Source organism: Hakea prostrata, chromosome 1 (genome assembly GCF_041222555.1).
Source record: "Hakea prostrata isolate BN-2017 chromosome 1, UWA_Hpros_2, whole genome shotgun sequence".
Classification (NCBI taxonomy): Eukaryota; Viridiplantae; Streptophyta; class Magnoliopsida; order Proteales; family Proteaceae; genus Hakea; species Hakea prostrata.
Genome location: NC_142600.1, coordinates 19,524,573 through 19,541,309, shown reverse-complemented (window position 1 = coordinate 19,541,309; position 16,737 = coordinate 19,524,573). Strand labels below are relative to the sequence as shown.

The following is a 16,737-nucleotide window of genomic DNA, read 5'->3' as shown; positions in this document are numbered from 1 at the left end:
GTGGAATAACGGCTCCTCCTTTGTCGCAGATAGAGCTGTTATCTCGCTGACTCTTCTCCCCCATTCTCGAAACAGAAATGCTGGGTGTTTATGCGTAACTAACTCTTCTTGATTTGGTCAAGAGAGTCTTCTGAGAGCTGCTTGAGTTGGATATATATCTCTCCCGAGTGAGGCACTCGGGACCCTTCTCCAACGAAGAGATGAACCTGCCTAAGGGGGTGTATCTCTCCCGAGTGAGGCAGTCGGGACCTTTGAGGAGGGAGAGATACATCTTCCCGAGAGGGGTGTGTATCTCTCCCGATGGGGGGTAGTCGGGACCTTTATTCTCCACAACACAAACCATTATAATCAAATTTAAGCCCCTATTAGAGACAAACCCTTAGAAAGCACTAGGATTGTTTTTTGAGCACTAAGTATGTGCATAAGGACTAGGTTTGATGCAAATATTATCATTAACTACATGGCTCAACACTTTTGTGCGTGTGTGTGAAGTAATGCAGCTTTCATTCAAAGGCAAAAGTTAGAGGATTTTGGTTATACAATTCGAAGTTCTACTGAGTGGAAAGTGCCCATACTGTCTTTCCTAAAGGGATAGGGCCATCCAGACTAAGAAGTGGGCTATCATACTCCTTTCCATAGAACAAACATAAAGGAAACAATGTTGAGTTTGGTCGTCATAATGTGAATTTCTTGAAAAACTGTGGACATTGTTAAATGGGAATTGAGCATTTGCATCAGAGAGGAGGTCACAAGAACCACCACATTTGGATTCTATTAAAGGCTTTTTTAGTATCAATTATCATGCTCACTTTAACTATTTAAAAATTATTTAAAAGAAATCAATTTCATTATCTATTTTTTATTAGAATTGAAAAATGTTTTGGTAACTATTGCATGTCCGGAATGGACATGCAATGGATATGAAATAAAAAATAGGATGGTAATTGAATATGTATAAATAATTTATATTAATTTTTTTAGGACCTGTTTGGTTACATGAGTCAGCAGATTTAAAAAAGAACTAGAGATTTCAAATCTATGGAGTTATAATTTATAAGATTAGATGTTTGGTTGTGGAATGAAATCTGTGGATTCATCCTAAAAAAACTATTTGATCGATGTGATTTTTGTGAATGTGCAAATGTATAGCTTTTTTGAAATCTCTGGATTTCACCCCTTACCCATAAATCTACAGTTTCACGTTTTTAGTGTAAAAAGGTGAATCTCTAGATTTCATGAATCTAGAGATTTTTACAACCAAACGGGTATAATTCTCAGATTCATGAATCCAGAGATTTGAAATCTCTAGATTCATGTAACCAAACAGGCCCTTAAGTAATGAGAAGTAGGTAAATAGAATCCTCATTCAATCATCTTTCTCGAATCAATTAGAAACGATAACAGGAACAGGGATTTTTTGTTATTCTTTCATGTTACCTAGATCAAGAATAGAAATTATCGATGCATGAGGAATATTGAGCTATGAGGTTGTGGGCATCTCTAAAATTTGTGGTTAAAGGATTCGGATTTTAGGAATTTCATCCATTTTCTTTCTGCTGTCCAAATCTGGCGTTTTAGTCATATTATTAATATATCTCTGATCTTTGCATGTTGGGGTGACTGGAATGGCATGCAATCTTGGTTGGGGTTTATAAACACATTCTTAAAATATGTTATGGGTGGAATTTCATTTTTAACAAGTATTCATAATTAGAAAAATGGCATTATCATCTAATTAACTTAAAGTGAAATTAATTTTACTGAGTTTGGTTGGTTGTAAAATTGATGTAAATTTTAAAAAAACTTATAAATCATTTGAAATTCCCCCATCTTTTTGGACCATCGATAATAAGATGTACATACATTCATTGGAGACTACATAGATCCTAATCATTCTTTGTGATGTATACTCTAAATTCATTAGAGGATCAAAAGAATCTTGGTGGATTTGAACCACAATCCTCCTAAAACATACTCATGAATCATGTTCCAAGTGCTCTGTCAATTGAGCTAAAGATTCACTGCTTCACATAGTGTTGGAATTAGAGAATGCTTTGGACATTAGTTTTTCTTCTCTTTTCCTTTTTTGGTCGAAATTTTAGTTGGTAGATGATAAGACCCTCTTATCAATACCCTGAGCTCTACCGAAAACCTATTGATGACCAGAAATATATTCATCCATCTCAACAGAAAGACAGCAACAGATGAAACTCTATTCATTCAGTAATTCTGGAAAAAAAATCTCCATCAATAGATTCAACTCCGATATCTGTAGATGAGATTCAATTCTTGTAATGAAAATAACAATAGCTTAACTATAGAATTCACTCCACATTATGTAGTTCCCAGACTTCTTACATTCTCACAACTATACCCGAGAGGTTGCCCTCTCCTAGCAAGTAGAGCTTCCTGCTCTATTCTTCCTCCTCCCCTTTTCCAACTTCTCGTCCTCCTCTTAATCCTCCTGCTGCTAACAAACTCCATTGTCCCTCAATCTTTCATTGCCACCTAGAAGCTCCTCTGTCTGCTTTCAGTTATGGATGCTGCCCAATAGAGTCATGACACTTGTCCCCTGTTGATAGGTCTGTCCCTTTGCCCCTTGCTGCTGTTGGTCCCGTGCTTCTCATCTTATTCTTCCTTTGATATACGTGGGTTATTAGGGGCTTATCAGTAGATGAAGAAAGGAAGAAATGGCAAGTCAAGTGCACAAGGAAGTGAAGAACACATCCATATCTAAATCCACATCTCACCAATCTAACCATGGAACAAAGAACACAAGATGTGAACAACCAAATGTGGGGGCATAGATTCAATGACACACCTAATGTTGGGCAGTCAAGCAAGAATATCATACAAGAACTTGATAAAGTACTGTCAACATCATGAATTTGATCATGGAGAGAAACTAATCTGTATCACTTTCCTTTATAAACTCCTGAAATGAGGATGATGGTTATGGAAACTATCTAAGAGAGTGGAACATTATCTCAACCAAAGCCACAAATAAAATGGGCGGTTTGAATGGATTGCTTTTCCCCACCACTACTTTACATTTAAAAACCATCCCTTAAAACTACTGGCCCAGAAAGGGATAAGGTAGTCACTATAGGAAAGAACAGATATAGAAGAATTTGGGAAGTATCACACTTGAGTTATTGGTGAACATAGAACATCATGTTGGGTTCTTTATCAAAATAAAAAAAAAAAAAAAAAAAACATAACATGCTGGGTTAAAAAAAAAAAAAAAACATCATGTTGGTGTGAGTGAAGAGTCATTAATTGATAAATGAGTACCAACATCAGTAGAACAAAAAAAAAGAAAAACAAAACTCAAGGTGCAACATCTCAATGTTTCTCTATAATAGCTTAATAAGTGAAGTGAAACAGTTGAAGACTTTCTAAATTCTAAGGAGATTTACCACGTGAAACATTAGCAGAACTTCATGTGCTGCCACGTAAGTAAGGTGAGATTAACGCATCATTATTACCAGAGACAACCGCAGATGGAGAGACCAGCGAAAACTTGTACAACAGTAGAAGAAGTCAAATTCATCGATCCCTTTTCAACCAATAACCTAATTCCACGTCCCCTTATCACCTTAAACTTTGGAAATTTGTCCCTTAAATCAAAACTAATTCATTCCCTTGCGATTTAAAGCTCCTGCAACTCATCCCCAAACTTCACTAGAACTGAAAACCCTCTCAAAAATGGCTAATTTCTCTCTCATAATCAACATCATTTTCCTCTGCTTCGTCGTTCATCAATCTCACTCCGCAACTCCTCTTGATTCTTCTTCTTCTTCTTCATCTCTTCCCGGCCGTTACTTAAAGCCCCTGCGTTCATCTCTCGATCACAACGAATCATCCGAGTATACAGAGATCACTCTACCTCTCCCATCCGACAAGTTCACCCCTTGCTGCTGTTGTCTCCTCCTACAACAAGATTTTGGCAACACCTATGGCTTGCCGCCGGTCACAGCTCCCTACTCTCCACCACCCGATTGTCCTGGCCCATGGTCTCACCTCGTCCTCGAGCTAAGCGTTTCATGTCAGGGAGAACAGTACGATCGCATCGCCGGCGTTTGGCTCGGTGGGGTCGAGATTCTACGGACCAGCACCGCCCAGCCGACTGCTTCTGGAATCTACTGGAAGGTTAGAAAGGATGTCACCAAGTACTCCTCTCTTCTCTCCCGCTCCGATCTCAACCTCTCTGTCATGCTGGAGAACATCGTTAACGACGTCTTCACCGGTATCTATCATGTCAACATCTCTATGCTTTACTTCGGGCAGAACGAAACTAGGTTTCACTCTGTAGCACCGCATCTTTTTTCCAACCGAAAATTGGGTCCTTTGATTGAAGAGAAAACACTGAGGCTGCCATCAGAATCCAATAGAAGGGGAAGTAGAACGGAGGGGCAGGAGAGCTCGGGGATGGGGCTTTTGTCTCGAAAGCCTGCAGATTTGATACTCCCGATAGCAAGCGATGGCGACAATGGGTTATGGTTTCGAATTGAGGATGAATCTGATGTTCACTCGAAACAGATCCGAATTCCTCAGAATACTTACAGAGCTGTTATAGAGATTTACGTGTCTTTTCATGGGAACGATGAGTTCTGGTACTCGAATCCTCCCGATGGTTACATCAAAATGAACAATTTGCCCACGGGTCGAGGTAATGGACCTTACCGGCAGGTTTTTTTGACGATCGATGGTGTCCTTGTTGGTTCACAGACTCCTTTTCCTGTAATATTTACTGGAGGAATCAATCCATTGTTCTGGGAACCGGTTGTGGGGATTGGGGCTTTTGATCTGCCTTCGTATGAGATCGAATTAACCCCATTTCTTGGCATGCTTTTGGATGGAAAAGATCATTCTTTTGGTCTTGGAGTGACGCATGGCATTTCATTTTGGCTTGTGGATGCGAATTTGCACCTTTGGTTAGATCCCAATTTGTCTACTGTTCGGGCGAACTCTGTTGTGTACAAGCTTCCTCGTATGGAAGTGAAACAGGAACAACAATCAAAATTTGACGGACTCGATGGGAAATTCAAAATAGAGGTAGAGAGCCAAACACATGTCACTGGGTGGGTGAATTCGACTGCTGGGAACTTCACCGCTCACATAATTCATGAATTCAAGTTCAAAAACAGCATCAAGTTCAAGAATAATGGAAAACACAAGAAGGTCCACCAGAAAATTAAATCGAGAATGGAAATCCGGTTTGAGTCTGAAGAAGATGACTTGTCGAATCGAGTGGTCTACAAAAGAAGGTATCCCCTGAAAATCACCACTACTACCATGCCTTCGAAGGATAACGATACAGAATTACGGATCACCAATGTCTCCAATGCGTTTGAAGATGAATTTTCTATCGAGGATTTGTCGATCTCTGTTTCTAACAAGCAAGAATCAGGGGGATGGATGTTGGTTCAGGATCATTCTGTACTATCTGGTGCAGCAGAGACCAAAGAAAGTCTCAGATACAAAGATCATATCACTTGCTATGGCAGAACCGTGCGTGCAAACGATGGCTTGCTTTTGGAAGACCATTCAACCGTGGATTGTAATCTGCTCTCGTAACACATTACAGGATCGGACAACTTATAAGCATTTCTCATGCAACGCATCTACCACTATAACCTTCGAGGTCAGGAGGCTATAAATAAGCTGCTCTAGCTCGTGCGTGTTTATAAAGTTCCGATTTGCCTTTCCTGCCGTGAGAAATCTGGATAGGTTGAGATCTCTAGAGGTGATTTCACTATTTCATGTTTATCTCATCCTTTCACAAAAGAAACGTCATTTTTTGGTTTCATTTTTCATGATGTTCTTTGTGGCATGTCCATCATCTTTATGCCAAATGTAAAACTTAATCAATTAAGCTGAAGGGGTTAGGTCAGTTGGTAAAGCCAACGCTTCTTAACATGATGTTTTGAATCCAGGTTAGGAGCAAAACTATACAAAGAAATAATGGATATGCGGAAAAACATTAAGGAATTGATACAGTAAACGAATAAAATATGATGTTATGTGTGTTGCATATGATATGCTTATGCTTCTGTAATCTCCAACTGGATAAACATGGGCATTCATTTTTTCCCTTTTTTCTTTCCAACTCAAACCAAGGATGAGTTCCATGGCTACCAGCATCACCAGAGAGAGAAGTATTTAGCATGGTTATTTATCTATGATTAGTGTTGGTGGAGGTGTTAGCAGAGTTGGCTCGCATCAATATTCCCAGGATTTCAGATAATTGAGGACGCTTGGAGGGGCAATCGTTCCAGCATTTCATCATCAACGATCGCAGCAGCTGCGGACAATCCTTGGGGATCTCTGGTCTCAGCCCACATGCAGCAATCCCAACTGCTGCCTGTACTGGTGAATAAGCTGCATAGGCTGCTTCCCCTGTAACCATCTCCCACACCACCATACCAAAACTATAAACATTGCTCATCCATGTCTCTGTAACACTCTCAGGGTCCCCAGCAATGATCTGCACTCAAAAGCGATAGAATTCATCACCTACCATCATGTTAACAAATAGAGTACTCACTCATTTGGCATAAAAAATCAACCCACCTTTCCTGTTGCATATTTAATTGCCAAACAGAAATAGTTTCTGTAGCCTACAGATAGATTCTTTACAAGACAACACTCTTGCATCGTCAAACTTGATCCAAGCTCAGATCTCAAAAGGTCCGTTTGGTCTTTCGGTGGGTTCAATTAATTAATCTCTCTTGAGTTAATGTTGCACTGGTGCGACACAAAATCATTATCTTAATTGAACAAATTAGGCATGTCTAGATTAGGGAAACAGCAAGATAATTAAAGGTATAAAGTAACTACAAGTACAAATTAGGCATGTCTCACGCTTCAACAGTACTATCAGAATTGAGCAAAAAAAAAAACAAAAACAATACGATCAGAAGCCATCTGTTAGAGATGATTCATTGGATCCATTACTGCCAACTCATACACATATGTACAAGGAAGGTATTTTGGAAACCATACTCCTTTGGTTGTGAGCCCGGATAGCAACAATCTTTAAATCCTTCTCCTCTCTTTGGAGGAAATGTTTTTGTTACTTTTGAAAATCAAAACTTGATTTTATTCAGTTCTGATGATTGACATATGGAGTGGTTAGTTTTGTAAGAGAAAACTCAAAAGTCGATAATCATGTAATTTCCCCAAATTTTTACTAACTTATAAATAAATGCTAACCTGAGATGCCACGGACGAATTCAGATACAAAAAATAAAAATAAAAATAAAAGCAAAGTAAAAAGTAATAAAAGATAGCATAGTAAGAGTTAGGAGAAACCAACCTCCGGAGCCAGCCACCGGTGACCGTCAGTTTCATAATCCATCGCCTCTCCAATGCTCTTGCAAGCCGTGACGAGGCCCATGTCCCCCAAACAAGCATGACCCTGTCCATCCAACAAGATCTTCTGTGAGTTAAGATCTCGGTATGCCACCCCATGGTCATTCATGAACTTCATCCCTTCTGCAACATCAATGGCAATCCTAATAACTTCCCTTGTTTGAAGCTTCTTATTCTTCTGTATAATCTCTTGAACAGATCCCCCTTCCTTCATCTTAGTCACTACACACAACCCATGAGTTTCTTCAATGCAAACTCCATGGAACTCTAATATGTTTCTGTGCCCGCAAATCATGAGCTCCAGGAGATCTCTTCGTACTTGGAACTCGTAAGAGCAACCCTTCTCGCAACCTTTGATCCTCTCGATCGAAACTCGTTTGCCCTTGTGTATACCCTTGAAAGTAGTAGGCCCTAACTGATCAAGGAACTCAATCTGATCCGAGTTCAGAAGCCATTTACCAATCTCGTCCCCACCCGAGCGAATCGTCTGCCACTCATCAACACTCACAATGTAAGAAGATTCAGGCAGTGGATTAGGGAGCTGGAACTTAGGGTTCGAATTCGTAACTCCGATTCCGTAATTTTGTTCATCTTTCTCATCGTCAGTCTCAACTATTTCCCGGCCCCTGCTGTTCTCCTCCTGGCACCCGCAGAGCCCAAATGAGAGCATCACTGTGGCCGGTTTAGGCTTCTTCAAGGCAGATTTCAAGGCGCTCTCGATCTTGATCTTGAATTGTTTCTCTTGGCCAGATTGAACTAGAACAAGAATGACTCCAAGTGTAAAACCCTTATTCTCAAAGATCTGGATTTTCTTGCAGCAAATTACCACTTTATCTAGTGCTTCCGACAGGTTAAGCCACGAAATCGAAGAGTTGCATGCGAACGTGAGCTTTAATGTACACCTTTGGGTGTCTTCCTCCGCTAATTCTTGAATTAAAATAGCAGGGTAGTCGTCGACCTCTGCCTGTTCTATCAATTTGATGTGAAGAAATACCTCTTTCATATCAAATCCCGCCTGAGCATATCTGTACGCGGCAACCGAAAACCACCATGAATGAGCAAACAAAATTAAATGAAAAACTAGAAATAGAATCGAACTGAAACGTTTTATTGAGTTTAAACCTGATGGGTAAGGAATCAAAATGCTTCCGGATGTTCGATACAAGTTTCTCAGGAAGCTGACTACCAGGGTACAGTTGGGTGAGATTTCTCACCACACCACACCACAGAAGCTCCCGAGAATCCTCAACCTTTGTCGCCGGTGGCTCACGAACAGAGTCGAGATTCAAAGAATTCTTCACAGTAGTTATCGCTTCGGCAACATTACGGCTCAATTTCTGCAACTTTTTCTGCACCACAGATGATTCTTTGCTTGGGCGTGCTGCGGAATCCACCGGTACGGCTTCTGATCTATCTTGGGTTTTCATTAGAACCTGATCTACCATGTCTTCGTCAGTACTGGTTCTGCTCGACCAGCACTCTAGAGCTGAAGCCATTGCTTTTGATATGAAAATAAAAAACAGGGCTCAGAGCATTGGTGATGAGAAATGCTGGATTTTTAACCAAATGTTGGAGATGCTGCGAAAATAAAGAGCTAGGTCCATTGATTTCCTGCGTTTCTCCATTTTGTTGTCTTAGCCCATGCTGTGGTGAACCAAACTTTGTATACCACTGCGAGGAATAAATGGGATTTCCCGTGAAGGTCTGACAATGATGACGGAAAGCAAGATGCATGCGTAGGGATTGGCGAGGGAATGAACACAATCAATGTCAATCTGAAGGTTGTCTGAGTTTCATCAAAGTGATTGTGCCAATCGAATCGACTTTTCAACCGTTAAAATTACTCTAACGTCAAGCACGATCGTTGTCATCTCTACCACATGAGATCAGATACGGAATTGCTTGGATCTAATAATCACGAGGCCCTGTCTCGCTGTCTCTCCAGTTGGGTCTCAAGAAATAAAAGAAAATTCTTACTTTTCTTTTTGGTGGATGGATAATTTTTCTTCTTTCAATTTTTTATTTCTTCTTTATATTTGTTGTCATATTTTAAAACTACTAGCTTAACTATTGGATGAATCCTTACCAAAAAAAAAAAAACCAAAAAGAGAACTATTGGATGAATCGTTGCCGACCAAACTTGTAACTTTTTCAGTAATGATGCATTTGTTTGCTAGAATAAAGACGGGGTGGGAAAATTCTTGAAAAAAAGTATAAATTTTTTATTTTTCCTTTAAATCTAAAAATAGTAGATTGTTTGGTTGCTTGGGGTGAGAAAGTGGGAATCCCAAGCCATTTTAAAACCCACATATTTAGTAGAATTTTGTAGAAAAATTAGAAAAAATAAAAAGTGGGACCCACCACTATCATTTTTCCACAAAATTATGGGACCCATATATTTTTTTTCCCACCTTTGCAAACAAACGAAGCCTAAGAGGTATCTACAATATTTTCACTAAAAAAATATTAATTATTATCCACTAAGCAATTCTAAATGGTCTTATATTTATTTTTATTACTTTTACTTCTCTTAAAAAATTTCAAATTTTTTTTTCTTTTTCTGTATGAAGATGCTTTTATATGGAGAAATTGGGGATGAGGACATATACAGTCGAAAAGGGTTGAACCTACGGCCTCTCCACTAGAAAGTTAGGTTCCTAACCATCCTAGTAAGTATTAACCTTCCATCACCTTTTCAACACTTTTGATGCTACCATCATAACAATCGCACGAGTTTTGTGTCCGTCCTTGAGGTATGTTGTATGTTCGCACTTGAGGCGTGTTGTATGTCCTCCTATGTGGGTGTTGTAGTTGTTACAATGCTTGTTCTAAGGGTTCTTTGGGTGTGATCCATTTTGGGCTTGATTCAACCCTTAGCTTGGATGACCCTGTCTATTGCATGTACGACAGTTTGATCACTTTCTGCTCCTTAGTTTTGTTCGAACCTTGTGTTTTAATGTATTTGTGTCTGTACTTCTTTTAGTTCCCTCAATCAAAGCGCTTTACCAAAAAAAAAAAAAAAACCCTCCATCGGTTATATTTTAATAATGTTTAATATGTTCACAAAGGGTATTGATTATCATACGTTTGATTGGAATCAGAGTATGTCTTAGTCAATCTTTCGGACTTGCAATCTTGCACGCCCTCTGAGAGCCTGGGAGACTCAAAAGCGCACGATATCGGACGTTTCTTCCCTCCGGTGTCTTTCTTTATCCCATCAACCTGATCGTTCATGGCGTCCTCCAGCAAAACAAAAGAGGAAGAAGAAGATGAATTCTTAGAAGATGAGGTAATTTCAAGTCCGCGGGTGGTTCTTTTATTCTCTACTGCCCATTTCGCGGTTCATATTCTCACACATTCGTTATCATGGGAACCTCATTTTCCCCCCCCTTAAATTAAAAAAAAAAGAAATCAACTTGCTTCGCTGAGAGGTTAAAATCTTTGAAACCACTAATTTCTATGAACTTGATCACATAGTTTTGCAGTTGTTAACTTGTTATTTGAGAACGTTTCGTTAATGATGTTTCCATTATTCTCTGCTCATATTATTAAATTCTGTATTGTGCCTTGGCTTTAGTTGATGGTTTATGAAAAGTGTTGCCTCGATCTGGCACTCATGTGGGATATAAATTTCTGGAAAGATGGCTGAATGTTGAAGAAATTGGCTACTTCAATTGCTAGCCAGGGAACAAATTATATCCAGTCGATTCTCGTAGATTCAATTGCTAGCTTTGAATGAGTGACTCAATGAGTTCATAATCTCAACCTTAGTCACTTTGAAAGTTTACCATCCCCAAGTTATTGTTCTCAAAATTTATCAAAACCGATTTTCCCACTAATTAAGTTATTTCATTATTTGTATGTTTTTCTTTCTTGGACAACTGTTTGGCTAGATTTTTGAATTCTTCTGTGAGTTAATTAGCATAGCCTTATCTTGGAAAAAATACCGGTACCCAATTCACTTTTTCTACCTGCATAAGAGATCGACAAAGAAAAATGAAGTACAAAAGCTAAACTTATGAATGGTGCCTATGTAGGACCCACACGTGTATTACGTGAAATTATACAAAAGAAATAACCGCAAAACGCACAGACACAAAATTTATGTGGTTTGGCTTTGCCTACTATAAGAATGGACACATGTAACTTGTAAAGTGCTTGAATTTATAACCAAACCCAAGTACCCAACCCTTATATCCAAAACCAGATACCCTTGCACAGCCTCTCTCCCAAGTCACACTCTCACCCGTAAAGATATTACAAACTTAACCCACCACTCCAACTCTGAACAATTCACTCAACACTTTGAACACCCTTACTTTGTAGATGGTATCTCACCTCTTGTGGTGTCTAACAAACAAACCCCCTCACCCTATTTATAGATGGGGTGGGGAGGACTTTCCATGTTTATTTCCTCTCACTTGAGCAGCAGCCCATGTGTTTTTCAAAACTTACTTGCATCCAATTTTAATCTGTCAAACTTGAGGTGGTGCCAACAAGAAAAATCTGCTGACAGCACTCCCTCCTCCTTGATGAGGAGGACAAACACCTTACCCAGCTATTGTTACAACAGAACATTTATCTATTTATTTGCAAGAAGGCCTACAACACTGAGCCTATTTTGTTTCAAAGTAAATCAACAAATTGATAATAACAATACCTTTTAGTATTGAGAGTATCTAAAAACTATACATACAAGTGTAGGACTGCATGAGAACATTCAAAACCACAATAACTATTACTTTTGAGGATCATCAAAAAGAAAAATTGGGTTCAAACCCGCTAATTGGACATGGCCTTGGGCACAGGTCTTATCTTCCCACCCTTTCTTCGGTGAATCTTCTAAGGATCTGGTAGATCTTGGCCTCCTAGAGAATGGAATTTTTAATTGATTGTGCAAAGCTTTAGCCCTTCTGATTAGATATGCCTCCATGGGACTTCACCCTTTTTAAGCAACCATTTTATCACTAGTTGCTGAATCACCCTCCACAGTTCCACCAATATACAACTATGCTCTGAGCAAAAATGGACAGCCACTAGTAATAGCTGTGATATTTGCTGTATCCAGGCTTTCAACTACCCTGGTATTTGCCACTGCCCACTGAAAATTAAATCTAATTAAAAGAAAAAAAGAAGTATGGAATTTCATAGTCTACTCATGTACCCATGTCTTAGGTTCATTAAATTGGCTGATTACAACGGGAACCCTGCAAATGGAGGCCCAATTCATACGTCTATCAGCCTTCGGTTGTTTTCCAAGAAGAAAGGTATTCCTTGTAGTTCAGCCATAGATTGAAGAGGATCAACTACGGGTCTGTCTTCAGGATCTCAATTCAAAAGTTAGGGATTTTTCTAGGATTTTGGGATTTTGGGGTATATGATTCGGGTACAAAAGAATGTAGGTTATAGTGGATGGGTGCAGATGAAACTTGGAGAGAAGTTAGGTAGTAATATATGGGGAGGACCCTCAAATTTAGGATGGTTCTAACGATCAGATTGGTGTAGATCTAAGTTTGCAATTTGCATTTTTTGGGGACTATGAAAATAGAAAGAAACAAATAAGGTACTTGGGCTTGGGGGATTTAGAAGGTTAGAAGAAGAATCAGGGGGATGAGGTGATTCAACTTATTTCTGATTTAAAGAATGACAAGTTGAATGCTTTGAAGAAGACCTTGATCTTGTAGTGATTTCCAGCAATAAGATGGAGAAGTTGCATAAGAGAGTGAGAAAGAGATCCGGGGGGGGGGGGGAAGAAAGCAATTACACAACCATCCTATGCCATTGTTCCTCACCGGCAACAATAAAGAAAACTTAAATTTCAATCAATCAATTCATGGGTCAGGTCAAACTTAGCTTACATATATATTTATAGCTACATTCTCTAACATAGTTCTAACCTCAAACTAATAGAAGGGCGAACTTGGTGCCAAAGGCTTTTGCACAATTAGAGTATGGGGAGGCAATTTCCTATGTAGTCTCACCCCAACAATTTTTGCTGGGAGGCTGTTCCGATGCCTTGATCTCAGGGCTGCAGTTGTGGTCCACATAGCTAAAATATTTTTGACCTCAAACTAGGATTCAAAATTATAAATGAACTCCAAAATGGACTCCTATACTAAAAAGGAAGGCCTAACCCAATCTAACCTGTGTAGGAAATTGAGCCTAATTAAGGAAATAGACTTAAAACAAGACTCATAACTAAACTAATGAAATAAATCCCACTTTCCTACTTTCTACCCATAATTTAAGCCCACTGAATTGGCCATTACAAAGTAAACTCACATAATCAAAAGCCAACTACACATATGATCCAATCCTAGACTATTTCTAAGGAAAGAAACCAATTTAGTCTGCATTGCTTTGGTTCTGGGTCTGCATCAATTTCAGACCACCTCTCTGTGTAGGTTGTATCATACTACCTATTTCTCATTCCCTCGCCACATATGCATGTTGTGCTTTGTGAATCACGACAATCTCACGAACCGTGAACTACTTGGCTTGTTCCATGGATAAACTATACTGTCCTTAGTCTCATTTCAATGAATGAAAATAGTTCTTCCATGTTAGATTTCATGATGCAGCATTGGTGAACTGTTCAAATGGGTTCCGGTCCAACCCCAAAAAGAACCAGTCCTATGGATTTTGGTCCATGAGAGTTTGACTTAATTAAATTAGTTATTTCACTCTTTAATTTTCAATCTTTCAATTGTCTTATTTTTCCTATGCAGGAGTGAGTTAGACTTTGGTTTGAACTTTGTTTTGAGTTTTGTAGCTCAACTAGAATTTTTGTTTTATTTCCTTTAGAAACATGCTCGTAACACCCAACCGTGGTTAGAATGAACTTGAGAAATAAATTGGTTTTATTTGAGAATCAGATCTTGAGCTATATCCATAGTTGTCACGGCGACGAGGCAATGCAAGGCGGTTTAGGCTAATTGAGGCGATGAGTCGACGAGGCGCCCTCCGAGGCGCGGTTGAGGCGGTTGAGGCGTTTTAAGTGAAATTTTTAGTGTACATCTCATTCACTCTAAATCTATCATATCTTATATAATAAAAAAATTAATATCAGACTACCTCAAGTCATCCAACATACTACAAACCACACATAATAGGTCCTAAATAAAAAGTCGCGAGAAGAAAGGAAGAGAAGAAGTTGCTTGTCGCTGGCCACTGCTTGCTGGAGTGTCGTCGCCGGAATGGAAGAGAAGAAGAGAGGAAGAGAGAAAGAGATTAGGGATTAGAGTGAGAGTGAGAGTGTGAGACTTAAGTCAAGAACTTATTCTCTTTCAATTTTGTTTGTTTTTATTTTTATTTTAACATTTGATCACATGTAGCGTCATTATACATATGCATATAGGTTCAAACAATAGATACTTTACAATCATAATCTAATAAGTATTTCAATATATGCCTTCGATTAGGCATCTTTCTCGTGATTTAAAAAAGAAAAATAAAAAGCGGACGCCTTATTGCCTAAAAGTAAGGCGATGCCAATTTGAGTCGCTCTGAAGGAGCCCAGACACCAAGGCGACGCTTAGGCAACACCTTGACAACCATGGCTGTATCCCCAGTCTTTGCTTTCCCTTCTTCTTCTTCCTGTTCTTCTAGTTCTACTTCTATCACAGTCCACCAGGCTCATAATGCAAAAGTTGACCTTGAACTGAACGGACCACTAGGAGATCGACTGCAACCTGGATCAATAGTATAATGAAGATCATAATAAATTTTTTGAACCTTTTTCTTTTTTTGGTTTACATTTAAAACAATTGTGTAAAATGAAAAGAGGAATAGATAAATTTGGGGGTAGGGAGATGGGCTATCATAGCCGTGGGTCTCTCGTCCACAGATATCTTGGCAATTGAACATAAAGTTTACTCCATAATTGAGGCTATTAGGTCGCAAATTCAGTTTTCTCCAAAGTGTGTTTTTCTATTGCGATAAAAGGCCTATTTATAGCTTGGCTAAAGCTTTACAAGAAATAGAAAATCTAAAAAATAGAAACTACTAATTTAACCTAAGCAGCTAAAATAGAAACTTCTTGTAAGCATCAAAATAGAAACTAGTGACAAACTGGAATTAGAAACTACCTAATATTCTTTTACAATGAAATAATTATGCTTTTTAAAATAAAAAAGTCAAACTAAATTAATGGCAGCTGTTTATATAATATTCCATCATTCCAGCAGCTAACCATCAAGGCAGCTGTTTGTATAATATTCCATCAATATCCAGCAGCTAATCTTCACACTAGATGTCCATATCTGCTCCCAAGTTACTGTTCACGTGAAAATCAGCTCTTTTTTAAAAAAAAAGGAAACCAAGAAAGAAAAAAACTTTTTCCTGATCCATTCTCTTCTTCACTTTGGATTTGCCATAAGAGATGCTCCATCACACAAACAAAAAACCTGTCACATCATCAGACCAGGCTGACTCTCACAGCAGTTACATCCCACAACCTTACTGGGCTAATTTTGGGGCCTGTTTCTACAGGTACATATGGACTTTGATCTACATCAGCCATTTCCTTATACAACCTCTTTTATGCATTCATTGCCAAGGTTCTTGCCAATCACCTCAAGTTGGTAGTAGATTCTCTTCTTAGTGACAACTAGTTGGCATTCATATTTGGAAGAAATATTTCGGATAAAATTGTTGTCTGGAATGAAATGGTTTGAGGTTTGACAGACCTGGGCACTCCTCTGCTGTCCGTATGAAGTTTGATTTACACGGCTTTTTGAATTGAAGGGATAGATGTACATAGTTACTTTTATGAACTAGATGGTCTTCTACTCTGTTTTTGTCTGTTGGGTTTGCCATTGCATCTCACTGTTCAGTTCGTAGTGGTACTCAATGGTAGCCCATGCTGTGTCTCTTCCTCTGTTGGCATCAGGCAAGGTTGCCTTGGTCTTCATTCATTTTGTACTCTTGCCCCTGTAAGTCCTATCCATAAGTCACCAGGCATATACGGACCAGAATTTGGGCTCCACATTACCCATCAGCAAGTCCCTCATGACCTTCCATTTGGCCTTTGCTGATGATCTCATTATCTTTTCTAAGGTGAACATCCTTTCTATTGATCCTATCATGTCCTGCTCGAGACAATTTGAAAGGATTTTAGGCCTGTGGATCAATCACTTAAAATTCCTCCTATTGTATGGGGTTGCTGATGAGGTTCAATGTATTCTCCTTGACAAGATTCTCATGATTTCTCTAAGGCAAACATCCTCTCTGTTGGTTCTATCTTGTCTAGGTTGAGACAATTTGAAAGGATATCAGGTCTGTTTGTTGATCACTTACAATTCCTTCTATTAGTGATGGGGGTCTCTGATGAGGTTCAATATATTCTTCTTGACAAGATGG

General features: G+C 39.0%; 3 protein-coding genes across 3 annotated transcripts in view; 2 read left to right on the top strand and 1 right to left on the bottom strand.

Moving 5' to 3' along the window:
• The first annotated feature begins 3,640 nt into the window (after nt 1-3,640).
• On the top strand, nt 3,641-5,998 carry LOC149028109 (Peptide-N4-(N-acetyl-beta-glucosaminyl)asparagine amidase A protein). Its single transcript, XM_089168571.1, has one exon. The coding sequence runs from the start codon at nt 3,709-3,711 to the stop codon at nt 5,578-5,580; it is 1,872 nt and encodes a 623-aa protein (XP_089024697.1). The 5' UTR covers nt 3,641-3,708; the 3' UTR covers nt 5,581-5,998.
• On the bottom strand, nt 5,702-9,260 carry LOC149028108 (uncharacterized). The gene is made up of 3 exons (XM_089168582.1): nt 8,500-9,260; nt 7,322-8,402; nt 5,702-6,490 (listed from the first exon to the last, which is right to left on the bottom strand). The coding sequence occupies exons 1-3, from the start codon at nt 8,871-8,873 to the stop codon at nt 6,179-6,181; spliced, it is 1,767 nt and encodes a 588-aa protein (XP_089024708.1). The 5' UTR covers nt 8,874-9,260; the 3' UTR covers nt 5,702-6,178.
• A 1,219-nt stretch (nt 9,261-10,479) lies between these two features.
• LOC149028107 (Rab3 GTPase-activating protein catalytic protein) overlaps nt 10,480-16,737 on the top strand; it is a 76,872-nt gene continuing 70,614 nt past the window's right edge. Inside the window, exon 1 of the mRNA XM_089168561.1 lies at nt 10,480-10,666. Coding sequence (XP_089024687.1) covers nt 10,610-10,666 — 57 coding nt within the window. The 5' untranslated portion in view covers nt 10,480-10,609. The remainder of the gene's footprint in view (nt 10,667-16,737) is intronic.

Excerpts from the sequence above, each read along its gene's own strand:
- LOC149028109 (XM_089168571.1), top strand. The coding sequence starts at position 3,709 with ATGGCTAATTTCTCTCTCATAATCAACATCATTTTCCTCTGCTTCGTC.
- LOC149028108 (XM_089168582.1), bottom strand. The coding sequence starts at position 8,873 with ATGGCTTCAGCTCTAGAGTGCTGGTCGAGCAGAACCAGTACTGACGAA. Across the intron at positions 8,403-8,499 it reads TTTGATTCCTTACCCATCAG|ATATGCTCAGGCGGGATTTG; the intron begins GTTTAAACTCAA and ends TGCCGCGTACAG. Across the intron at positions 6,491-7,321 it reads ACCGGTGGCTGGCTCCGGAG|ATCATTGCTGGGGACCCTGA; the intron begins GTTGGTTTCTCC and ends TTTTGAGTGCAG.